A 27,113-nucleotide genomic window follows, 5' to 3' on the forward strand; every position below is an offset into this window, starting at 1 on the left:
TTATATCTGCAGTTTGAAAGAACAATATTTATTATGAACGTTCAAAATACGTATTCGTCTCTCATATCCAATGTTTCCGAAAATCACACTCCAAAAGAGGGAATACTATTTTCAGAATACGAGGGTATTCCAAAAGGTAAGATCTTTTATTTGAAAAAATGCAATATCATTTCCGTCTTCATCTTTATCTATCTATTGGAAGTGACAGAACATGTTTACACAGCACACATCCTAAAGGAGAATTTCTAACAACCAATGTTGCTAAAACTAATGTTAATGCCATTGAAAACAGCATTTTTGAATCGTTATTAAACCGTTTATTACTACTAAATCTATTGGAAAGATGATTAACATTATAAAACCGGATTCATTGAGTTGTCTAAACTCCTACTTTAAGAAGTGTAATAATTTAGTAACATGAAAATTTCTTCAAGTGTCAGAAAGTGGATGATCTTTCAAAATGACAAAGATATCTTTGGCTGCTTGACTTTTTAAGAAAAACCCAAGTGGAAACATGCTTCAGAACCTTAAAATGCAATTCCACAATCAATATAGAAATTTTTGGTTTCATTTAAGTGAAAGTAAAATATGAGTAACTGTAACTCCATTTTCTTTTTACCCGAACATAAGTCTGACTAAAGGCTGGTCGACAATGTTTCATTCAAACTTTACGTTAATGGTTTTCTGCCAACATTTGAGGTAAGCATGTTGTGCAGTTTGGGAAAGCATATTGAGAATTCAAATCGTTACATCTTAGAATTCAATTTTTTTGTTTTTCAATCCATCCAACCATTTTTGCGCCACATCTGCATCTAGTTTCTCATCCCATCCTTTTCTTGAATGTCAAATTCCTGGTTTAAGGTCAGCATTCATGGTGAGCATTTGGGGTAGTTCAAGAACGAGCCTGTGTCGGTTGATAATTTTCCATTTCGAAGCCAATTTTTTTTTCTCATGCAAAGTATGCTAGTTCATTATAAATGACAATAATTTACCACAGCATGAATAGTCAAACTACATTTGTATTAGTCATGAACCTTTTCATGTAAATTTAATGAATGGTAAAATAATTTGAATTTGCAGAAGTCATTCAAAACTTCAAAACAGTGAAAAAAATAAATATTATCGATTAAAATAATGATGAAATCAACGAATTATAAAAAATAAGTATATTGTGATTCTCACTGTTTCTTTATAAACAATATATTTTTCTGAAGTTAAACAGTTTGAAAGTTTCTTTATGTGAAAGTTTTTTTCTCATCAAATTCATAATTCGAAACATTGAGATCAGCTTTATGTTGCCTAGTATTATTACCATTTATTGCTGCATTTTTTTTATAATATAAAATTATATTTTATTTTCTCAACCCTCAGGCCTGCCACTTACAATTTTTTTTTAAATAAAACGAGTCAGATATTTTGTATGCATAACAAGTGCAAATTAGACCGAAAACCGATCTTTGAATTTAATGACGGGATTGAACAATAAAAAACAATATATTTAATTGTGAACAAATGGAGTCCCAGGCAGAAAACTGGAAAGTATTCTCGGAAAATGTGTAAGGTTAAATAAAGTTGGTGTTAGAGCTGAAACTTTTCGGATTACCTTCGTAGAAATGAAATGCAAGTAGTTGAATTTGCAAATATATAATAATTTATCAATGATCACATCTCATCTTCCTTGTCCTTTTGGTAAACTCATGTCTAAATAACAAGGCACTAAAAAATTAAAAAAGACAAGACTTCTTGTAATTGTAGTGAAATAACTTTATTCTTAATCATGTCATTACTGTCCTATAGAAAACATTCCAGATATTAATTGGTATTATAGAATAGTGATCTATTTTTATTTTATGATTTTTATCTTCAAAAATATAACTATTCATTGGTTCCATATCAACCTTTTTATTTTTGAAGAGTTTATTTCAGTTTATATTAGGAACATTGAAATGCTTTTTGATTTCAACTGTGAGCGAGTGAATTTAATTCTATGTATGGGGATCTCTAAAACTGCAAGATACGAAAGCCATCAACTATCTATGTATTTAATAGTAACATAGGTTTGCTGCGTTTTGTTAATACCATGTTGACAGTAATCTTATTCTAAATCAGCTATTCTGTAAGTTCAGTCTTATAGCTAGCTTACCTCAGTTTTTTGTACTAACTTATAAATCCTATTGGATGGGAAAAATAATATGTTATCTTACTTTCAAACTTGGCGCCGAAATGTTTTTTCTAAGATGAGAAAAATTCATTTCATGATGATGATTGGAAATAGATGCTAGCGCATCTCTAGTTACTATGGAAGAATTATGAATCTATATTTTGACACAATCCCCAAAATATGAAACTCATTACGATTCCTAATCTTCAACAAGGACTATGAATGCCAGACACAACATTGAGCCTATTTTTCTCTTTCAAATGACTTTGTTTTTTATTTCTGAAGCTTGCTGAGCGAGGGAATTGTGAATGGAAAACCGGATTTTCCTCTCAACAAACTCAGGAAAGTGGACTACTGGTGCTTCAATATGGTGTCAAATTGTATTGGGCTTTCAAAGTCTTACCTTGAGTTTTTTTTTAATACTGTGAGGTTTTTATAATGAAATTTGGAACAATCATGAAATACAAATCAATTCAAAGAACTAAGATTATAAAAAAAAGGAAAGAAAAAAAAATCACATCAAAGGTGCTGCTTCGTTCCCTCCTGTTCATAAAAGAGGACATATGCCTCATTGCTCACAAGTGATTTTGGCGAAATTGGGAACACGTGTGAATCGTTGTATTCATGCCACGTGCCATTATATGGGTGTCTGCAAAATGCTGTGTAATGTCCGTTGTAAGTAGTCCCACTGTGATTTGAAAGTGCATATAGATTATAACGACAAGGAGCTACATTGTCTGCTGCATAACTGCTCATATCTAATCCATCTGAAGAAAAGTCAATGGAAACTTTCAATTTGCCTCTGAACCTTTCCGTCGGAGAGAATCTTTTCAAATGAATTACTAAAATACGGGGAAACTTATAGATTGACAAGGACTTCGTATACTTTCTCCTTTGCTTGCACCTCGAACACATTGGTTTTTCATCTCCATCCAGAGTTTCCTCTCTTGTGAAAGAATCCAAGCAATGTGACAAACTCACTTGGCCAGATCTTTGTGGTATGGGAAGGGACAAATCCCAGAAAGGATCAAAGGTTACCGATGAGTGTCCACAGTGTGTGCACTTCATAGTGGATTTTAATTAACCAACGAAATAGTCTACAATCTTGGAGTTGTTCATATTCAAATATCTCTGCCAGGACTCTTGTGCTTTTCCGTTATCGCTCAATTTTTCGTCAATCTCAGTTAAGATCGTTTCAGGTTTCTCAGTAATTTTGTTGAGGTCCTCATGTAAACCTTCTAAAAGATATCGAAGGAATTCGTGGGCGTCTTGATGGGCAGAACCCATGTATCGAGGGGCAAATTTTTGAATCTGATTTTTGAAGTAGACTGTGTTAATTACTCTATCAGATGAATCTTCTGACCATAATTCCTTGATAACTTCTGCGAACGATTTGATTAAAACACCTTTCATACTAGAAATACTAGTTTTGATATCTTCCATGTATGCATCCTTTTTTAGGTATTCCAGCAACCATCCCGTGTTTGATAAACATTAGATTATACTGTTCATGAAACAGGTGTTTCCATAATGAAACGTGGTAGTTCGTCTGCGGGTTGACAGACTGAAGGATCAATCAATCAATCAAAAATGTACTTTATTGTCAAAGAAAAAAATTCTTATTAACAAAGCTTGAATAAATAAAAACAGCCAATTCATGTGACAATGGAATATATTCTAACCATACATGTAGACAGGATATAAGATTCTACAAAGAAGTTAAAAATTGATTTACATGTATAGATAAAATAAAATAAATAAATCAGTTGGTTCGACCTCAAGGGTTCAGGTACTCAAAATCTGTCTTCAAGATATTCTTCCAAGATATAATATGCTTTCGTGAGTGTAAAACTTCACACGTTTTCGGAATGTTTTTGACTCTATACTTATACTTTTCATTTCAAACGGTATATTATTGAATATCTTCCAACTATCAAATAGTATGGATTTTTTTTTTAATGTTGAAGTTGGCTTTGGTAGAGGTATATTGGCATTTCGCCGGTGTTATATATTGTTTCGGAAGGAAAAATATTTTTTCTCATTTGAATTAGACATACTGTTTCTCGAATGAAGATGCAGTAGATTGTTAGTATTCTACTATTTATGAAGAGTGGTCTACAGTGGTCCATACGCTTGGCTCTACATATATATCTTATCGCCCTTTTTTGTAGAACAAACACTGATTGCATCAGCTGCTGGCTACATAACCCCAGAAAGCTATACCATACCTCAGATGCACACTTGTTTCTCCAACGGTTTTTATAGTATCTTCTCTCATGTTTTGCCATACTGGGGTCAGATTTTAGAGGCATACACATGTAGAAACAGCTTAGTTCTATGCCGCGAGTCAAATAAATAGAAAATAATGTCGATCTTGTAGATTGATTGAATATCATAATTGATTGATTGCATAAATATATACATGTAAGTCTGAATGAATAAACACCCGCAAATGATATCAAAAGAACAACTACTACTAGTAGAGTTGATGAAAAATGCGAGTTTTTTCTGAAAAATTATTTTGATATTGTTCTCAATAATATATATTTACTCTGTAGTGTATTTTCTCATGAATATCAATTTTGTGGAATATTCAATTGTATTTTCCATACTCAGCCAAGCAGTTAGTACAGTTTTTTGTAAAGGACTGCTTAAGTAAGATTTATATTCAACTCGTCAGATATTTTTTCCACAACTATTTGAGTTTCATCCTTTACTTCTGATAAAGGAAAAAAAAATACTTGTGATTCTTATTTTTTAACCTTGAAGTTCGAAAATGTTCAACTTTGCCTAAGAGAATTATTGCTTGAAATCCCCATACATGAAGTTGAATTTCACACCTTCTGCGTATTAATTCATTTTAATTTATAACATTAATTTTTTCAGTTTTATGTGATAGTAGTGATCTAAGTCAACTATAAAAATACTAATTTAAATTAAGCTTGAATAATTGCTGGTAATAAGGAAAGCCGAATTCATCTTTGCCCATTGAATATTTCCTGCTATATTATCACTAACGTGTTTTCGAATTCTCTCCCTTGCCTTATATGAAAGATTGACTGAATATATCTGATGTGATAATTCTTCTCAATATAAATGACTAATTATTTTCGAAACTCCAAATTCTTCAATATATTTTGAACCAATTGAGTCCATTTGTATTATTATATGCTATTGATGATCAACATACCCCCACCCTGCTCTATAATTCAGTCAAGAGGTTGAAACCTTACCTTTTACAAAAAATATTATGTAAAATGTTGCAAGTTTCAATAGAACATACTTCATCATTTATGAAGGTCAGTCCCTTTTCACAATGTGATCTTGTTTTATATAAATGGGTGGGAACTGAATGTTCGTCAATATAATTGCTGTGTTTTGCTTTATTCACCTAGAGATGTCTTCCTATACAAAGTAAATTTATCACATTGTTGATAAATAGATATGTATTAGATTTAGAAGTAGAATGAGAAAAAACTTGCTTATTTGAAACCTTTTTCAAAATAATTTCATCTAGGTTTCTTAATGATAAAGCAGGTTATTTTTACATTCCTTTATAGTGATAGAAAATATGAGGATTATTTTCTAAATTTCAAACTCTTTATAATTCGTAAAAATCTTTTTTTATAGAATATGTGCGTGAAATAGATCAAATAAAATGATTTTTCCCGCCGTTCTTGAGATGAGAAATATTTTCGACGTGAGACGAAAAAACTTTTATTTTAATTTTCTAATTCTAAACAAGTTCAATTGGTGATATTTCTATTGTGAGCTTTATATTTATCGTGAATTTTTAAGCAACATTTTCAGTTTGAAAGATAAAGGTTTTAGAAATTTGCTCACACCATACAAAAAGGTGGACATTGACAGAATTTAAAAAAAAGTAATTTTTGTGAACATTTCGTGTCAAATGTATTTTTTTCAATTAAAACAGTTAGGTTAAAGTACTGAAAATGTAGGGACAAAGCTAGGAACCATCTTTTTTCATCAGAATAATTTCACTGATTAATCGTTAGGCATGTCAAATGACGTCATTAATTAGTTCATGATGAATCCTATAAAGATTATTTTTGATGAAAAAAAAGGAACAGTGACTGGAGTTGACAAATGACAGAATGTTATGATCCTCAATAAGTTTTCTGACATTAATATGCCATGAATACTAACAAATTCTCAATATTTTGATTCATATATGAAATAATGAACACTGTTAAAATACTTCTGAAAATTCATTTGTATAAACTTAATTTCCTCCACTATTACTGGAGATTCATTGGCATTGGTTACAATGTAATTGGTGGAATTCATCAATTTACAGAGATGGCAAAAAGAACGGTATGATGAAATCCATCAATTAAAAGCCGTTGAAAAAAAAGTTAGATTGTATACCTATTACATCACTGAGTTAATCGGTGAAGAAAGGAACATGCATGTTTTGCTCACAGAGATGAAATAATTTTGAAAAATCTTCAAGTATGCAAAGTTCAACATCAACTGTAAAAAAATTGTAGTTATTCCTATTTATCTGTCAAACATGTTATTTCCCAAGATATTTCTCATTATGAGAGAGAGATTTCAAATCCAAAAACATTATAGAATGACATGTTTTTAGACTCACGTCCCTTTAGTTTCCCTAATAGAGAAAATAAGTCAAAATCCCAAAAAAATATAGGAATACTACTTTAAAATTTCTATATGAAATAGAACTTTCAAATTAAGTTAGTACAATATAGTGCCAATCTTAATCATTAAAAAAGTTGGCAATAAAACGCCATAGAGGGTCCTGACAATTATCAATAATCCAAATCCAATATTGATGCTTTTCTCTTTTTTACAAAGTCTTTCTATATATCTTTTGTATACTGATTGTTTTTAAGCAAATTTTCAAATCAAATATGTCCTTTGTATGAAATTCAGGTATACCTGGTGAATGTAGGAATAATGCTCAAAATGTGGTCATATCAAAAATTTCTTCAAAATTGTAACACTTGTTTGCAATAGTTGTGACGAGGCTATAGGATGAAATTTTGTACATGCTTATTGCAGTTCGTGCATAAAGAAAGAAGAACGTATTTTTTAATATGACCATATTATCTATGTCCCCACCTAGGGAAAGTATTTTTATTTTGTTTTCTAGTCAAATTAAGTATAATTGCACAAGAAATGTAAAGTCAACGTTAAAACTTGAACAATAAATATTATAACTATAATTCTATGATTATTTATTTCCAAGAATGTACTTTCAATATATAAAAAAATAGATGTAGGTAGTGTCATGATACATATCACTAAATTGAAAATTCAGTTGATTGCTGAAAAATAGCATAATGCTACCTAAAAACCAGAATAAATCCTCTCTGAAAATATTCAGATTAGAAATAACACTCAGAAACTAAGCCTAAAATTACCTGAACAGATTTTTAGCCCACAAAAGAGAGACTGAGGATACAGTCGTTAGGTTTTTAAGGCCACAGTGCACTATTTCAGTATCTTTTTCCATAATTCAGGACGTTAGCGTAACTTATAATGTGGTCTTCAAAGTTGCTATGTGGCATAAACTGTTTATGTATCATGTGGGAGAATATTGGTACAAACTCCGCCTCTGTAGTGCACCAATTGTTGATTCAGTAGATAACTCTTAGTTTCGCCAATTTGAATACTTTGGATTTTCTCTGATGAAAAATTTGCAAATACCACAATGTCTCTAGTTTTTGATTGTATGCTACACTATCAAAATAAGCGTAACTCAGTTTTTTACTCTTGGCATCCATGAATATTCAACTAGAAATAGAACTATTTTGTATCTTAACAAACAACTACAGTTAACCTAAACACAAAAATTTTCAATAAAACTTAAAAGAACATATTTTCATTTATAAACTTTACTATGTCAAACATAATTCAAACTGAAATTGACGATAAAAAATGTTGCCTTTTCGAGTGAAGCATTTGATACTATACATCATGGTATATTCATCTCAGGACTAAACAATTTTGGCATAAGAGGGAATATCCTTGATTGGTTTGTAAATTATATTAGTGGTAGACAACAATATGTTTGCATAAAAAATCATAAAAGTTCCATAAGAAAAATAAATTTTGGGGTACCACAAACATTATACGCAGTACATCACATAACTAATTTACCTGTGAATGGATCAGTTGATTTATTTGCTGATGCAATTATATACTCTTTGGATAACTTTGACAAAATTCATGATGATAAACACAATAATTGGTTTTCAGAGAATTGATAACTCTGAATTTCCAAAAATCTTCATATATGAATATTTTTAAAAGATTGTTGAACAGTTGTACCAATCCTACAATCATTGGTAACAATTCAATAAGTTATACCAATTCTATTAAATTCCGATTGCAGTTAAATCTGATTGGCAAGCGTAAATTTGTGTGGTGATCATGCATCAATCTTTGTTTGTTGGATACAGTTTATGCTATATCCATCCAACAAAAAAAGCATCCGAAACAATGATAGATGCATGATCGCCACGCACATTTGCATCTATTAGGTAAAATAAACAATCCTCCTTACGCCGGTCAAACAGATTCAACTACAATCGGCTGGCAGAATTGATTGTTACAGTGTCGTCGTGGTGTACACACCACGACAACATATAATACAATTCCTGAAAAAAATAAAATAATCTAACACTGCTCTCAAACTAGTAAATCAATTGAAAAAGTATTTGAAAAATTTAAAATACAGAATTACATTTCATATAGGAAAAATCATCTAAATATTTTTATATTGAACATGGATAATTTCTCATTTGACTTTTTGCCCATATTTTGCTACTTGTGTTTTCTCATTCAATTGTTTGTAATTTAAAAAATATATATTTTCGTATTCAATACCTTTTAACAAACTTAATGTGCACTAATATTAATTCATTATGAAGTAAATTAGAGGAATTCCTACACTGAATTTTTTTCTGTAGTCTTTTCACTGGAAGTACCTAAATGTATTTCACAACTTCATGATTAATATATTTATGAATAAAAAAACTGATTAATACAACTTATTGTATGATTTTCGCTGTAAAGGGTTTTACAAAAGCTGCGAGCTCAAGCATTGAGGAAGCTATTGTATAGCGAAACACGTGTAGGAGTTCTTGTAAAACCATTTATAGTGAAAATCATACAATAATCTGTATCAATTAGTTTTTAATATTGATTTTCATCAAGTATCGGCCAGTTCTATTCAATATATTTATGAATATATGTTTGAAATCTGCAAAACCAACTTTGTACTTCACAGCACTGAGAATTTAAAATAGAATATATGCAACATACTAGGAGGTATAAAAAATTGATTGGAGGTGGTATTAAAAAATAAAATCAATTATACATTATTTTTAATAACTTCTAAACCATTTACAAAGCAATAACTGATGCTTTAAGAGCCTTTCGCTCCTTAGCTTTCACTTGGGCTGCGATACGATCTAGATCTCTCCTACCTTGTTGGGTAAGTTTCCTACCACCATCAGATGATTTTTCAATCAACTTGAGAGCTTCCAAGCTTTGCAGGGCCTTGCGAGCGATACTTCCGGCGGACCTGCAGAAGTGGGAAGGTTTGGTTCCGTTACGTTTGCGGGTTCCAAAGATTTTCGTGACTGAACCTACACCGACGGGTGAGCGAATGTAGATATGCCTAGCAATGGCAGAACATCTGATGTAGTACCAATCGGGATCATAGGGAGCCAATTCCTTAGCTCTTGAGGTTTTTACAAGATCCACCCATTCTGGTACACGTAGTTTACCAGTTCTAAAACAGAAACATTGAATGAAAACGAATTGCTTCAAAACTTCAACTTCTATATACGTTGCAACATAAGTAATACTTACTTTTTCAGGAAATAGGCGAAAGCCTTTACGAATTTGTGTTGGTCAACGTCCTTCAAAGTAACAGACGGCATTTTCTGAAAAATAGAGTAGTGTCAATTATGCCATGTGCATTAACACAACCTAGTAAAACAATTTTATGAATTCAAATCTGTAAATTACGTCTACTGTAAATAAAATACATATTTGCTGGGCAAATAGGTAAATGTTATGATAATTTTTAACGAGAAATACCTTAAAATTCAAGTGAACAAAATACTTTTTCAATAGTAATTTTTCTAACCTGTGCTTTATTGTCACTCGTCAAAGCGGAAAAGGAAACGAAACATTTACCCGAATGATATGCCAGATAGTGCGGGAAATTCGAATTCTAAGAACTTGGTACGTTCATTTATCCAATCGCTGATGCCGCTGGTGCTGTCATCGTTGTCACGTTCCGTTTCCTGTTTTACATCGCATATGGTGGGTAGCTTTCGCATATTCATATTTGCATTTAACTTATTTTCAGTTGTTTCAAAATAATGTTTAAGTAAGTGAATATTATAATATTTTCAGTTGAAACCCTGGAAAAACACATCGAACAGTTTTGTTGTGTTTCAGTGATATTTGGATGCAGTAGAGAACACGCATGTATTTTTTTATTATTTCAAATAATTAATGTCTTTATCAATTATAACAAACAGTAAGGGATATATCTTTGAACTCTTTTCTCTTTGAAATATTCGTAATTGAAAATGGTCACCAATTTGAAGTCGATTTTACCGCCAACTGCGGTAAAATAATGACATTTGACATTTGCTAATAAATAAATAACGTATCTATCTAAGTTCCTTCTGCATTTTCTTTTTTGGTAAATGAGAAACTGATTGCCAGAATATGGCCGAAAAGAGATTTCCAGTCGTCCTTTATAAAATTGGGGCTCCAGAATGAAGAATTAGCTATGGAAAAATATGTTCCAAAAATGAAAATGCAGAAGGAACTCAGAAAGGTAGGATTACAAAATGTCAAATTGTCAAATGTCATTATTTCACCGCAGTTGGCAACCATGGGGTCGCATCATTTAATAAAGTCAACTCGAATAAATTTTTCTGAACGCTAGCGTCACCCATGGCTATCTTGTGACTGATAAGAAAATAATCGATTACCATTGTTTCAATCATCAATAATGATACTAGAAATAAACATTTTGAAAAAATCAATGTTCACTACTCATTCACACTTTTGTAATAATTAGTTAATAAAGATTTTGGGAAAACAAATTTTTTTTTATATTTATCTTTTCAGTCAGAATATGTATCTTGAAAAATTAAATTTTATATTCACTACGCAATTCTTCCGCTAATAAAGTAAAGATAGTTTTCCCTAAAATTTGGTAACTAAACTTCTCAAGTTGAAACTCGTATTCGACAATAACAATCCGGATGATCATCATCAGTCGATGTATTTTTCTGTATGAAATAGTCGTAGACGATAGATTTAAGAATAACATTAAAATCTCATTCGAAAAATGACCCAATTCGACTACTTGTTAGGATAGTTTTTTTTTCAAATTGAAGAGAATCCTACATGGAATATACGTCGGATCTCACAACATTTGCCCGAATTTATTGCAGACAATTATTTCACCCTTTCCATACCTAACGTTGTACAAGCTCTTCCACCCCAGGCCTATCAAGAATGAGTAATTTTGTAGAAAAATGTTAAGAAGATTGATTCATTTTTATTTATATCATAAGGATGAATGAGTCAAACTTAAAGCGAACAAGAATGTTCAACATAAATAATTAAAGGTACTAACGGGCAGTAGAAAACCGCTTTCAGTCAGCACCACTTTAAAATGAATTTAGGATTTTGCATAATAAACTCCAACTTTTTATGATTGCCTTTTGTTCTGTTTTGTGGTAACCTAAACATATTTCAATGTCTTTCAGGGATTCCAACTCTATTTCTTATCTCGGAATGTTGAAAGCAGTCGATCTTAATGTGCTTGACAGTTAAACAGTTAACCTGCAGTGGACCCATTTTGACTGTCTTTTCCTCTGCGAGCATGCACATATTCGTGAGATTAGTACTCAAATAACCAATCTTCTTCAATCGTATAATATCTTATCTTTTCTTGTTTGAGAGGTGAACGAAACCCTGTTCCAGCGAAGGATTAACATTTTATAATTTCGAGTCTGATCTAACCAATCATTTTGCCACATTTGAAAGAACATATTTTTCAAATGCATTTTGATATCCTAGTATCAGACAAGACTTAGTTGTGCCTGTTTGGACACATTTCATTAACAAGCTTTTATTAGCTTCACCTGTATGCATGTATATGTGTTTGTCAGTTTGTTTGTTTGTAACGCTCCTTTTCATATCATATCGTGATCTGTATTTGACAGAATTATCGGCATTATTGGTTGATCTATTCGCGGGCAGATGGCGCTGTACGTAACCCCCTTGAAATAATTCGACCTCACTTTACATGTATTTCTTTATTAGAAAAAAGTATTTTTTATAACACGCGCGCCTGCTGCCTTATTTGTAACCCTCCTTTGCGCGCCTGCTGCCTTCTTGGGCTTGGTAGCTGATTTTCAGGCTTCCACTCCGAAATCGGAAAATATCAATGGTCATTTTTCTAAACAATATACGGCTGATTGATTCCAAAGTTTAGATAAAATAAATATAGTTTAAAAAGACTACGAAACTAAAAAAATTAAAAATAAATATAGTTTAAAAAACTGAAAAACACGCTTTTAAAGAACATCGAACTAAAAAAGTTCAAATCCATTTTTTTTAAAATAAGCTTTAAACAATAACGAACAAAAAATACTAGTATTATTGTGAAAAAATCGTGGGCGCTTTGTGCCATATTTTTTGTATATCAACGGCCCGTCGCTTTTCTCACAATAATACTAGTATTTTTCATTCGTTATTGTTTTAAGCTTACTTAAAAAAAATATTTTTAACTCTAGTTCGATGTTCTTTAAAAGCGCGTTTTTTATTTTTTTAAACTATATTCATTTTTGCAGTTTAATTTGCCAATTCGTTTCTTGAGATTTCAAAGTGGCTTGGAATTCATATAGATTTACCAATTTTTGACTGGGTCTTGCCAATAATGGGTCTTCACAGAATTTTTTGCTCAGTGTCTGTAAAATCAGAAAAAATCAGCAACATATCAGTTGTTGGAATGAGCAGTATCGAATAACGTACGAGGACTGTTAGAAAATAATGTGAATTTTCGGTTTTCGGAAAATATATTTATATGATGAGTAAGCAGGTGCATTATTGTGATGCAAAAGCCATGCATTGTTTTTTCACAATACCGGACGTTTTCCTGAGCTCTTCCATTTAACCGATTGAACTTTGGTTTTGATGTCATAACCATATACCATGATTTGTCACCACTAGTTATGACCTTTTCAAGCAAATCTGGATCGCCGTTGACGTCATTCAACATCTCTTGAGCGATGCTCATGCGACGGTTTTTTAGTCAAAATTAAGCAGTTTTGGAAAGAACTTCGCTGCCACACGCTTCATGCCCAAAATTTCAGAATGCATTGCATATGCCGAAATCTTCAGCAACTTCTCTAATAGTGATTCGACGATTTTCTATGATAATATTCTTCACTTTCTCATCATTTTCATCGGTTGTTGGTGTGCTAGAGTGTCCAAGGCCAGCATCGTCATTCACATCTTCTCGACCTTCTGTGAAAAGCTTGTACCGCTTGTAAACCTTTTTCTGACTCGGAGTACAATCAACGTATGTCACTGTCAACAATTTTTTTTGAGAACTTATTCCATTTCTTACACAAGATTTGATGCAAATTCTTTGTTTAATTTTTTTCTATAGAAGAAAATCGTCGTACACACAAAATACTTGTAACCAGGGCCGTCGCCGTGGGGGGATGGGGGGAGCCTTCCCCCTGCTTTTTCGACTTGGGAAATAGTTGGGAAATTTCGGGCCGTGAAGATAGAAAAAAATAATAGTAAAAAAATGAATGAAAATTAAAAAAATAAAAATGAGAGAAAAGAAAGGGAGAGGTAATAAGAAAAGGGAAAGAACCAGGAGAAGGTTAGGATTTCCCAACATGCATAGGTAGGTAGGTCTAAAGGGTCTATTCGACCCTCCACCGCAACCCACACACTTATTCACACTCGGCCAAATAAACCCAGCTTCTTAACAAAGCCGATTAGTTTGTATGGTGAGGGGTCCTTCAGGTCAGATGGTGAGAGTACGGATCTGCCGAACTCAAAGAACCTGATTAGGTCCCCAAGTATATGCTCTGCTGTTTCATCATTTTCCAGAGAGAGGCGACACCCACTGTCTTCCGACAGTCCAAGTCTCTGCATGTGATGATTCAGTGATCTGTAAGAAGGCCTGTTAGACATCGTAGTTCATCCCTACTGTAGTTCAACAACTGTTTGGAATCAAGCTTCGAAGGATGAATAAACGCCTTGGAGTGAGCCAATCCTGGAAGATTCTGCCAGAAGTCCATAAATCTTCTTGCCATCCAGGTGTTCAATGTTTGTTTGGCAAAGCCCAAAGCGATGCCAATGACAGGTTCTGGTCCAATGAACCCTCCTTTGCAAGAGAGTCAGCAGCTTCATTGCCTTCCAGGCCAGTATGACCAGGAATCCAGACCAGACATGCATAACATGCATACCTTGGAGATCCCATACTTTGAAATTCTGAGTTGTTTGAAAACTTAAGAAACGTTTAATTTCTCCCAAGAAAGGGAACAGCCCTGAACAGTCCACAATTTTTGAAGTGACAATTTTACAAAATTCCCAACTTTTCGCTGTTTTTTTCGACTTCGAAAAGTTGGGAAATTTCGGGCCGTGAAGATGAAAAAAAATAATAGTAGAAAACAGTAAGCACAATATTATTTAAGTGTTGTGTCCTTTCATTTGTATTGAATATTCCTATACATGGTGGATATGGTGGAAGACCAAGGACCTTGTTCCAAAGTAGAATAATTCCCATTATTATTTTTATAATTACCAAAATTTATTTCTGTTTGTGCATATGCTAACGGGCATAAGCATTCAGCCAATCTATGGATAGCTGACTAAGAAAATTAATATCTATATTATCACTCGGCTTTCATTTTTTCGAAAGTGGGGAAATTTTGCTGGTGGGGTTGGGAAAATTTGGATTCCCTCCTCCCACTGGTTTTTCTTTTCGCTACGGTCCTGCTTCTAACTTTTATGCCTGTCATCAACATAGTGAACATGCTAAACAGCTGAAACTATGAACATATATTCAAGATGAGTATGTTATGTTTATATGTTCCGTTAACCAGCTATCTCACCCCTACGAACGATAACCCTCAGAAGTCGAAACTTGTGCGAGCTAACAACATAAAAAAATTGCTAATCGAATGCACAGCCCGCGTAATTTCACCTCACTTTTTGAGCAGACCTCTATGATAGCTTCACGGAGAAGTGTCCATGAGTAAGATATATCTATCATTGCTTTCGAATGAAGACCCAGTTCTTGGAAGGAAAATGCGTTAGGTCTTTCTACTCACCCTTCTTTTTTAAAAAAAATGTGGGAAACTTCCGAAGGAAGCAAGAAAGCAAAGCATTCATTTGCTTATTTGATTCAATCCCAGCCAGAGGAACTTTGTTTTACGTACTGTCATAGTGTCATGAATAAATTTGTCTCTTCCAGTGACATACAAGTCGTAATATTATGAAAGAAATTAATGTCTTTTCTTGTAATGCTATTTGAAAAGATGCTGATGGGGTAATAAGACAGGTGTCTTATTCCTAAACTTCGATGTACATCATTAAGGATGATAGTGTTTCATGTAAGTGCAATTTTATATCGTAACTTTATCATATTATATAGAGTAGCGTTTCTTAGGAATGAAATCTGTTTCAATTCCATAACGAATATTTGGAGTATAAACTGGATTTGAAAAGGTGAATTTTTTAATATTCAACGTGAAAATAGTTGTTTTATGAGGGTTTCTTCCTTTCTTTCCTTCTTTTTATTTCTTTCATTTCTTTATTTCTGAAAATAACATGATTATCTTTGTAAAGTGTTTGTTTTGACATTATTTGCTTTCTTCTTTTCTTCGAAAGTTTCACACATTGTTTTTTAATATGGAGAAGTAGGAAGCCATGAAGCTTTTTTTCGAAAAAATTAGAACCACTTCTTTCCTCTGTTTGGAACCCATCTGTGTCTGAATTATGGTATCCATGGTATTCTGAAAGAAGTCAATGGAAATTCGCTTTTATGCGCTTTAATTACAGCCTGTTTTACTGAACTTTTTCAACTGTAGATTTATGTCTTCTATACAATTGTTCAATATGGTACAAGACTCGTAAATTTTTTACGAAGATTCCGAGAAACTTTTTCATTCGGATGTTTGCAAGACGAGTAACCGAGGGTCTTTCATATACAACATATTGTTCATCGAGTGTTATAACAGAGTAATTGAGTTGGAAAGACTGAACCTCTACTCAAAATATCATCATTATTGTTGTATTTTTTGGTGGCAACGGCATCGACTTTTTTGGTCAACAGCCTCGTGTTCTGGGTACTCAATGTTAATAACTCCACGAGTCACCTAGGAAGCATCATAACTATTCGCTGTCCGTCAACTAGGTACATTGTCTCAAGAAAAATATTTGGTCAAGGTGGGGATCGAACTGACGACCTTTCGATCGTGAGTCGAGCGCTTATTATTGTTGTTATTGTTATTATCATTATTACATTCGGAGGGCGTGCTAGCATTAGCAACCAATAACTATTATATATGTGTTAGAAATCACACGTTAAAAGGTAAGACCTCATTTCTCCTCAGCTCGCACAAGTTTCTACTTCTAAGGGTTGTCATTCATAGAGGTGCGACAGCTGGTTAACGGAGAAACATATTTTAAACATATTACCTATTTCAATTATCATTATTTTACCTCGAAGGTTGCGTTGGTCGAGCCCTGTTTCCGAAGCCCCAACCCATTCGAAGGGCGCGCCAGTATCATCAATTAATGACCATTCCCCAAACCGTGTGGTGAGTGATCATTGGATCCAGAATTGTGTACTCTGAGTTGGCGTAATGAGCAAAGAATGACAGCCTTCTGCATTTGCCCCGACAAGATTTCTGCCTCAGTTTTAGGGAACGGAATCTCGCGAGATTGGCAAGTCAGAATGATCTCGAGATTTGGGAGTTTTAATAGTTATTATTATTATATTAAATCCAGCTGTCAAAGTATCACAGCTTACAAGAAAGGGATTTAAGTATCATGAGAATGTATAATGTTGAAGTGATATTTTTTCGTGAATGTATTCCTAATTCTGCGGAAATAACAAAAAAAACATCGTATTTTAAATTTGGAGAGATACTCATAAAAATCGCTAACAAATCCCAGAGTAATCGTCTGGCGGTTTTTGTAAAGCTATATCACTTTGTTTTGGACCAAATTAACTCCATGAAGGAATTATTTGAAAAATTGCCACTCACGCGTATATTTGCGCGCCCCTCGAGCTTTCTCGTGAAAGGGCCACGAATTAGGCCAACCGAGGAACGAATAGAAACGCGGACGCGAAGCGCAAAACAGCATCCCTGTAAGGACTTATTGATCAGAAAGTGTATTCTCTCCACGCCCGCGGTATCCCCTTCGCAAAATGCCACCGGCAGCAAAAATAACCGAAAAACCGACGTAACACCAAAAAACGTAGAATGTGACAGCGAAAATGGCCACATCCAGCGATGGTGCGAGGAGTTGCGGTGCCATGGGACTCAGGAAGAGGTTCAAATGGTGGAAGTTTTATCTTCACTTAGACTTCTACAAATTACGAATCGGCGTGTTGTGTACCTGATCGCGTTGTGCTGAGTTTCATTAATTGTTAGTTATATGTTCTTTAGTTGACGGCACTGAGTTCTTATTTTTTATTTACGCAAGTAACAAACGCACAAACTCAATACCGTATCCAGATACCGCGGTACTCTCTTTTATGTGATATAGTTGTGATAGATTTCGTTAGCCACGATTGTTTTGTCGAAACAGTAAGTGAATCAGTCGAAAATTTGTCTCAATGCATGTTGCATGGATCCTCTCCTCAACACACGCCTAAAACAGATGATCTTGGCCTACATTATGGCCTATGACAACCTTTTACGGACTTTCCTAGTAACTGATATTTAATTGTTCTCACATGATTTCGAACCAATACAGCTCTAATTGGATCAGGTTGTACTTTTTACAAGAAAAAGCAATAGAAATTATTCATCATTTCTACAGTTTTGAACACATCTAGAACTGTGGAGCCGTGATACGATGTATGTTGAAAGAAAGACCGTATCAGTTCCAAACATGTTTTACTTTCTTATCTGTTATTTTTTTTCAAACAATTCCATAATAATGAAACTAAGAAATATTTGTAACTCATCAGAAAATCTATATCTATAACTATAGAAAAAGTGGTTATCGAGTCTACCCCTAAATTGAGAAAAATTACATACAACTTGTATTTCAAACTTACTCACAATAACATAATTAAACGAAAAGAAAAACAAACTCATTTCTTTAAAGAATGTGACAAATTACTGACTAATTATTGTTCATTTCCTCATAGAGGAAATCAATTTTTTTACCTCATCTTTTTCCGGTAGCACCAATAGTTTATCTATTTTATCACTACATAGTATAAAGCAAAGCCTGTCTCCGTGTTAGGAATCACACGTTAAAAGGTAAGACCTCGTTAATCCTTAGCTCGCACAAGTTTCGAATTCTGAGGGTTGTTGTTCGTAGGGGCTCAACAGCTGGTTAACGAAAAAACATATTTTTTAAAAACAGATGTATGCTTAGATCTTTAAAACTACACAACGGATTTTGATGCGGGTTATTTCAGTAGTTAGAGTGATCAAGAGGAAGATTTATATGTATATAACATGCATAATACAGTAGAGAAACACTGGTAATTTTAGAGGTTTCTAATATGATGTCGTAAATTAACACATTTTGTGCATTTACATTGCAAACGCTTGCTGAACCCTACGAGATAGACCAAAAAATGTACTATAGATTGTACACCTCAAAGTTGTCTACAAAAAAGTCTGCGATGGTATATGTCTATCTCTTAGGGATAACCCACAATAACCATTTTTTATCCTCAAGAAATAATGGCTCATTTACGAAGCGAACCTTATCTAATTGAGTATCCTAAATACATTGTGCATTTAATATATATCAATATGGCTCTTCACAGCAAATAATTCAAATGAATATTTTCGAAGATATTACAGATCCAAAATGCAAGGACATAGCGGTCGCGGCGGTGCCTGCCGGGGGGCCGGCGGCGCTATCTATAGAGTCCGCCCTACATCACTTTATGATTAGCAGCGATCGCACGCGCTCATATGTATATTTAGTATCAGTATTGCATCCGCACGGAGCCGGGGCGGGTCGCTAGTACTTTTATACAAATTTTCATTTCTTTTTGAGTTGTGAAAAATTATATTATCCAAATAATCAACCACAAAATGATCTTCATAAAAATGACAAGCACTGCATGAAAATCATGTGGAAATCTTCTGAAGAAATTAAGAAAGCAATTAATTTCAAAATAAACTCCTTACAAAGATGTGTAGAGCATGCAAAGAAGTAACTTCCAGAAAAAGCCCATTTTTTGTATGAAGAAATTAATCTCTTTCAAGAATATCCCCCTTTTAATGAAAATTATCATGTTTAATTATTACACAATTACATAATTAATAAACTTACTTTGGAACAACCTAAATTTATTATTTAGTGCATACCTATCTATGATAAATCCTGAACCAAGACAACTGTAGATTTTGAAATTACATTTTACTGCAAAAAGATTTTATTCTTGTATTCCGTATGTTTATTATTAGTGTTGCATATCCTAATTCTTTACATGGTGAGTAAGGATTTGTGGTATCATGAATTCTATTGTCAATAAATGGGATACATAAATTACCATTTGAAAAATAAAATTTCTGATTGGAATGAAAAACCCAGCATGACCACCTGATCTTAAGCCATTAGATTTCTCGAAGCGGCATAAGTCAATCAAACATTCTTGTGAAATGGATTAGAAAAGATTCAAGCATTCAATTATATTGTCCAAGCTATTGCTTGTGATGTTTGGGACACCAAATGAACCGTAAGGTTGGAGGTAGATTTCTATAAATGTGATCAATATTCCAAGGAACATCGTAACTGAGTTTTATAAAGCATTAACGGCTTCCGAGTTGTGTACGTCTCTCTAGTTCGATATAGTATTGAAAAGTTTTTGAAAATCTGCCTTTTCTGTTCTAAATAGAATAGAACTTACTGATATTTGATGCAAATTCACATGAAAACTTACGAATACATTTTATACTATAGAAATATTAGCTATTGCCTACGGGTCAATCAAATAATTACCTTCAGGCTAGGTTTTATTACTTGTGATGCACTGTTTAAAACCTTTGGTGTAGTAATGAATATTACAAGAGTTCTATCCTTCTATCCCAAACTGATATTTTCAACACCTCGACACGTGCTTTAACTAACAAGTGATCATCTTCAAGAGGAATATTAAACTAAATCTATATACAGTGTTGTCTTTATTTATACCATAGATACCTCTGCTAGGTATCTGCATCTTAATTGTTTTAAAATTAATTTCACAATGTTGTCTTATCTACTAGTCAGATAAATATGATAACTAAAAATATTATTTCAACAAGCTATATAGTGAAGTCCTAGATATTGGTCCACCATTTTTCTGGTCTTCCATATTTTAGGTGTACTAAGTGTTTCTTATATCTTATTTTAATATATCTTTCAGTCTGTCCATTATACTTTGCATCGCAGTCCATACATTTTATTTCGTAAATTCCTGACTTTTTAGAATTCTCGACTTTGATCTAAAAAGGGTTCTGTAGGTGTATGACTTGTTTTAAATACCACCTTCATATCTAGTTCTTTGAAAATCTTTCCAAAGTTCTTCGAGTATTGATGGTATTGAACTGAAATATATTTATCTTGGTTTCTAAAAGTCGAGATTTCGTTCATTTTTAACATAAACTTTTTCTTCCTTATAATATCATCTACAATACCCCTCGAGAAACCGTTACTGACTGCTATTTTCTGTATTGTCACTCTTCTTTTTGTAAACCTCTCATGTGTGAGAGAAAACTGGTTTATTTATTACTTGAAAAGAGTGGATTCAATTCTCAATTCACTAATGAAAGCAGGCCATTGATAGACAGACAGACAGAAATTTTTCTTCAAATTAAACGTAAAGTTTGTGGGGAAAAATAAAGTACTGAATTGATTATAAAAATATCAACAATACAAAAATATGAACTAACACAAAAGTTGCAAATTTAAACACAAAATTTTAACATAAATTATGAGTTTTGGGTAAAGTTGAACTACTGAATTTTTGAAAATACATACTTTCAAATTTTGAAGGAAGTTCAATTTCTCGCTTCTGTAATATGTACCGTTTTCAAGGAAAGGATTTGGGTAATAAGGAAAGATTATCATTTGGTTGCATCAGATGATGAAATGAAATTGTAGGAAATCGATTTTCGTGTCGGAGCATATTATTATACAAATAGTAGGTAGAATTAATTAAAAACCTTAAACTAAAAAAAGGTTCTTTGTAGGAGATAGAGTTCTCATAGCAAAGCACAAACTACAATTTTTTTTATTCAGTTGAGAAATATATTGACATAATCGACCTCTTGAATTAATGAAAATGCATACTTTGAAATTCTGAAAGGAGTTTATTATATTATTTAATTAATAAATATTCTAGAAGGACTAAGTATCATCAGCTGGTACGAGTAAGAAGAGTCATGGAAATCAATTTGATCGTTCATTCGATATTGAAATTTTTCAATTTCTACACCTTCTAAAAGGTTAAATTTCTAACATCTCTTCTGGAAATGAAGAATTCTGAATTCAGTAATGATTACCATGTAATAATCAGTAGGTAGTTAATTGACCTGACTAGTGAACTAAATAATATATCCTCTGTTTTTAGGTAAGTGAATTTAGCCTATGTTAAATATCTGATTGAAACATACGAAAGTAATTTATCAGACATATTTGAGGAAGCGATCTCATAGTAAACTGCATTAGTAAGTTTTTCTTCTAGTTACCTGATGATGGACGACATACTGTTGTCCATGACATGTGATCCATGACAGTATGATGTCTGATTCATAACTTTCAGAGATTTCTAAAAATTCAATTCCACTTAAACTCCTCCACTTCTTGCTGTCCGATGACAGCTAGTTCTTGAGTACCTTAACGTCGTCAGCAAAGCAAAAGAGTGGATTTTTGATTTTTTGAAGTCGATATGAATTATTTCAGACGTATTTGTAATAATTTTCGCATCTAAAGTTGTGACCCACAATAAAAAAAAATTAAAATGGAAACCTCTATACAGGAGTAGTAGGAGCAAACTTCTAGTTCACCCCGATAAGCTACTGCATGAATTAAATATATTTTTCACAAAGAAAGATGTGCTGTATTAAATATATTTACCTAACATAAAAGAGGTAATAATTTATTAGATACTTATCTTGATGTGCCCGGGCCAAAGTTTATCTTTTTCATTTTGTAATTTTCCGCACTTTGTAAAAAATATTTAGAAATTAAAGATTGTTTTAATAAATACTGGGTGCAAATGAATGCTATTTTGCAGTATTTTTCTGAAATCAATTACAAAATGGTAAAATTCTTTCAGAATAACTCCGGTAAAAATTGTATATGGTATTTAACTATACATATATATTTTATTATGGTGATTGTATCTTTGGTCTATTCCACAGATGATATTTCTCTTTCTCATTGTCGAAACTGTATAGGAGGGATGAAGACTGGAACTGCAATTTTGAACAATTACTTCATCTTTCAATGAGCATTCAAGTAATCTTTGAATCCTAAGTGAAGGCATCTTTCCTTACGAAGACCCCATCTGTCGACAGAAGACTCAATTTATGAATATTGAAAGTTTATAATAATAATCTTTGTTTCAAAAATATGCAGATTTTTACAGCTGTACACAGACAACACAGAATAAAATGATGGCAAAAAAATTATGTGAATCTACTGGAACACAACCACCACATATACTCATAACTGTATACATTTCTTGACTCAGTTTGATTCAAATAATTACTGACATGGTTCTAAATCTATATTTTCTTTTATTTCATTCTTAGATTCATTTATGCTCCTCAAACCCTTGATTTGATTATGCAATTTATTATACAGCTTCATCGATATGTAATGAGGATTTTTTTCAGTTATAGTTAACCTATGTACCTATAGGGAGCACGAATTAATCTTGATTAATATTGTTAAAGTATAGACGTCTATTTTTTAATAGAAACATTAAGCATTCATGAATATAAAGGGCGCATATCATCATAATTCCATTATTCTTGAAAACACATCTACACTATTGATTATACTTTAAATTATTCATCATTTTGATAACTTTTTTCTGAATCACAACTATATTTTTAGTATTACTTTTGCTTCCCCAAAATATGATTCCATATCTAGCTACAGACTCAAAATTGGCAAAGTATAAAATTTTTACTGATTCTTTGTTGAGATATATCTGTATAATCAATATGTTTGTTCCATTTCAAGAATTCATCGATATGAAGTCCTAAAAATTTGGTGTCTTCTGAATATTTTATCGTAATGTTTTCAATATTCTAGTTTTGAGGTCATTTGATTAGTTCTAAAAAGTGTGAGATTAGTTTTGGATTCATTCAAAATTAATCTATTGCTAGTGAGCCATTCTTTTGTATCACTAAACATTTCCATACCTGTTTTTACTGCAGGGTATGTTTCACTGCCTTTTCTCAAAGAATAAAACACAAGCACTACAGGAAAATCCTTAAGTCGCTCTTAGAGCGGTGCCTGTGCCAAATAATAAATTGGTATCATAATTTATCCGTATTTGAATAATGACCCGAATCGTTCATGTCGATGATGATTAACAAGGGACCCGCAATGCTTCCTTGGGGTATTCCCACTTTCACTGCAGCATTCTCAAATTTATATGTTCGACCATGTTTGTTAATAGTTACTATTTGTTGGCGATCAGTTAGGTAAGACTCAATCCATTTCAGTGAATTTCCTCTTATACCATATAGTTCCAGTTTTTTCATAAGTATCTCGTGATTCAAGCAGTCAAATGTTTTTGACAGATCTAAGAACATATCAAGTGCTAAATATTTTCTTTCCATAAAGCTTTAATACTACTGGAGTTTTTTCCAACACCAAACCATTATTTTAACACCTCAACACATGTTTCGATCATCAAGTGATCATCTTCAAGAGGAAGGTCATAAAATCAGTTTGATCTTCCTTTGAAGATGATCACTTGGTGATGGAAACACGTGTCAAGGTGTTGAAATAACGATTTGGTGTTGGGAAAAAACTCCAATAATATTCAATACTATATCAAAGGTTCCAAACAGTGCATCACAAGTTCATAAAGCTGGTTATATTTTGTGTAAATTGAAATATTGCACTGAGTTGATCTCTCCATGTTGGTATAGGAAATTTGTAATGTTATTACATATATCTAGCTCAACTAATTTTGCAAAACTTGGTAGGATATTTATAGGTCGATGGTTTTCCATAAGTTCAGAATCCCCGTTTTTATAAATATGTTTCACTAGGGATAGTTTCAGTATGGAAGGAAAGACACTAAATTTTATGGAGTTATTTACATTATATGATATAATTTCACTTATACTTATACTTTTCATCAAAGATGTGGGAATTTCATCATAACCACTAGAGTATTTATTTTAAACTTTATGTAATAGTTCTTCTATAGCCTCTTGAGGAGATTTTGACTTTGCCAGCATTGACTCAAACTTATATTCCACTGAACTTTCAAAAGTAATATTTAAGAGGTTTGACATTATTAATATTCGTGATAGATGGCAGGCTTGTCCTCTTTGAGGATAGTTGTGTCCGGCAATGTATTCATGGTTCAGCCTAGCATCACATTTAGCTGTTCAACTTGACTAGTTCATATTGTTACAAAGGTTTGAAATGAATCTGGTCGATTTTAACGAACTTTCCCAATTTGAAAAATGAGCGAGCTGGGGATTAACGAAATCTTACATCTCCAGGTGTGATTCCTAAATCGTTCAACCTTCGAAGAAATCTACTACGAAAACACAAGCTTTGACATGTTTTCTTATTTGCCAGGAAGTCTCGATTAATTTTCGAATGAGAATTCTTGGCAAATAATGCACATAAAATATAAATATTGCTCTGAGTCCCATTAATTTCAATAAAACCTGTTACATTCGTGTCCAACACATTAGAGTCGGCCATATGCCAAAAGTTGAAATTCGGAAATAATTGGAACATCTGTTGCTGATGCTATACTTGTAGAACATATCATTGACGTATGTTTCTTTCTGAAATGAAATTTATATTCAGGATACGAAAGCAAATGTTTGAAGTTTCGATGAATTATTTTTGATTACAGTGTTGCTGAATCATTTTGAAATTGCCAACAAAAATTATGTGAATAACTACATTAATTTTCCATACATTAGGCAAGCCTCACTTTAAATCCGGCGACTCCGCCAATTATCAGGACGCAATTTGTTATATAATAATATATGTCTTATACAGGTCGATACTGTGACAAAATAGTTTAAGAATAAAAATTAGGTATGAATTGAAAGGGTTATATTTTTAGGAGTGATTAATTTTTGGGAAAGAAAGTTTTTGGCTTTTTACTAATCAAATCAAATCAAAATATGCTTTATTGTCTGAAGATTCATATCTTATTGACAAAGCTTGGTTGAAATAATTGAATAAAAAAAACAAACAAACAAAATTACACATATTAGCCATCGCTACTTAGTCATATAAAACTATAAACTATACAATAATATACAATTTCAAGTAGATACTGAATATATGTATATGTAACAAAATAGGACATAAAATGATAACAGCAACAGTTTGTATTTACTTAGCACAATATAACACTTTAGGAAAATAGCCAGTAATAATGTATTTTAAAAATTCCAATATTGATTACATGAACTGTATTGAGAGTCAGACATAAGTCAATCAATCAATCAATCATGCTTTATCGTCTAAGAAATGTTTATTGACAAAGCTAGTGAAACTTTATGAAGTCAACAATGTTAAAGTTTTTTTAAAAAAGATTAAAATTATGATATAAAGTATACATTCATTATAAGTTTAAAAAAATGTACATATACAAATACATATAAATAAAATGATATATATACCATTACAGATAATAAATAAATAAATCATTACAGATATGTAAGCATCTGAAATACTAAGAGTTAAAATACATCATCGTAATATTCCTTTAAGTCATAGCAGGCTTTTTGCAGAAGTACTCCTTTATGAAGTCAACAATGTTAAAGTTTTTTTAAAAAATATTAAAATTATGATATACAGTATACAATCATTATAAGTTTAGAAAAATGTACATATACGAATACATATAAATAAAATGATATATATACCATTACAGATAATAAATAAATAAATCATTACAGATATGTAAGCATCTGAAATACTAAGAGTTAAAATACATCATCGTAATATTCCTTTAAGTCATAGCAGGCTTTTTGCAGAAGTACTCCTTTAACCAATTTTCTGAATGTTTTTAAATTTGCTATTGCCTTATAGCACATCGGAAGGTGGTTGTATATTTTATTGCTCTCATATATCAAAGAAAATTTTGTAATTGCTGGTTTTGGGATTGGCAAGGGTAAATTCCGACTTCCTCTCGTGTGGTAACGTCTGCCATTATTTACTGCTGAGTTGGAATATTTTTTGTGAATTAAGCAAACGGTTTCTAACAGGAATAAACAAGGTACAGTAAGAATTTTCTGACTGATGAAAAGTGGTTTGCAGTGGTCTTGTGATTTTGCCCTAAATATGTATCTGACAGCCCTTTTTTGTAGAACGAATACTGAATTTATTAGTTGCTGACTACAAAAGCCCCAAAAGGCAATTCCATATCTCAAGTGCGACACTACCAAGGAAAAATACACAGTTCTGGCTGAGGATTGATTGAGTTCGT

General features: G+C 32.5%; 2 protein-coding genes across 3 annotated transcripts in view; one reads left to right on the top strand and one right to left on the bottom strand.

Moving 5' to 3' along the window:
- Positions 1 to 9,520: 9,520 nt before the first annotated feature.
- LOC111503160 (small ribosomal subunit protein eS19) lies at positions 9,521 to 10,429 on the bottom strand. 2 transcript variants are annotated; one of them, XM_023157388.2, is made up of 3 exons: positions 10,308 to 10,429; positions 10,028 to 10,101; positions 9,521 to 9,947 (listed from the first exon to the last, which is right to left on the bottom strand). In XM_023157388.2, the coding sequence occupies exons 2-3, from the start codon at positions 10,096 to 10,098 to the stop codon at positions 9,557 to 9,559; spliced, it is 462 nt and encodes a 153-aa protein (XP_023013156.1). In that variant the 5' UTR covers positions 10,099 to 10,101; positions 10,308 to 10,429; the 3' UTR covers positions 9,521 to 9,556. The 2 variants fall into 2 exon arrangements, with proteins under 2 accessions (XP_023013156.1, XP_023013157.1); XM_023157389.2 differs by having other exon boundaries at positions 10,259 to 10,357.
- Positions 10,430 to 17,782: 7,353 nt separating this feature from the next.
- Positions 17,783 to 27,113, top strand: part of sdt (MAGUK p55 family member stardust) — a 177,996-nt gene continuing 168,665 nt past the window's right edge. The window contains 1 exon segment of the mRNA XM_074183381.1: positions 17,783 to 18,033. The gene's annotated coding sequence lies outside the window, so the exon portion shown is untranslated.

This window comes from Leptinotarsa decemlineata, unplaced genomic scaffold, assembly GCF_025532065.1.
Source record: "Leptinotarsa decemlineata unplaced genomic scaffold, Ldec_3_MD MMD2_tig00026336_RagTag_RagTag, whole genome shotgun sequence".
In the NCBI taxonomy this organism is placed as follows: domain Eukaryota; kingdom Metazoa; phylum Arthropoda; class Insecta; order Coleoptera; family Chrysomelidae; genus Leptinotarsa; species Leptinotarsa decemlineata.

Bases quoted from the DNA above. Each gene is read 5' to 3' on its own strand.
- LOC111503160 (XM_023157388.2), bottom strand. From the start codon at position 10,098: ATGCCGTCTGTTACTTTGAAGGACGTTGACCAACACAAATTCGTAAAG. The intron at 9,948-10,027 runs GTAAGTATTACT...TTTCTGTTTTAG, and splicing joins TTCGCCTATTTCCTGAAAAA to AACTGGTAAACTACGTGTAC.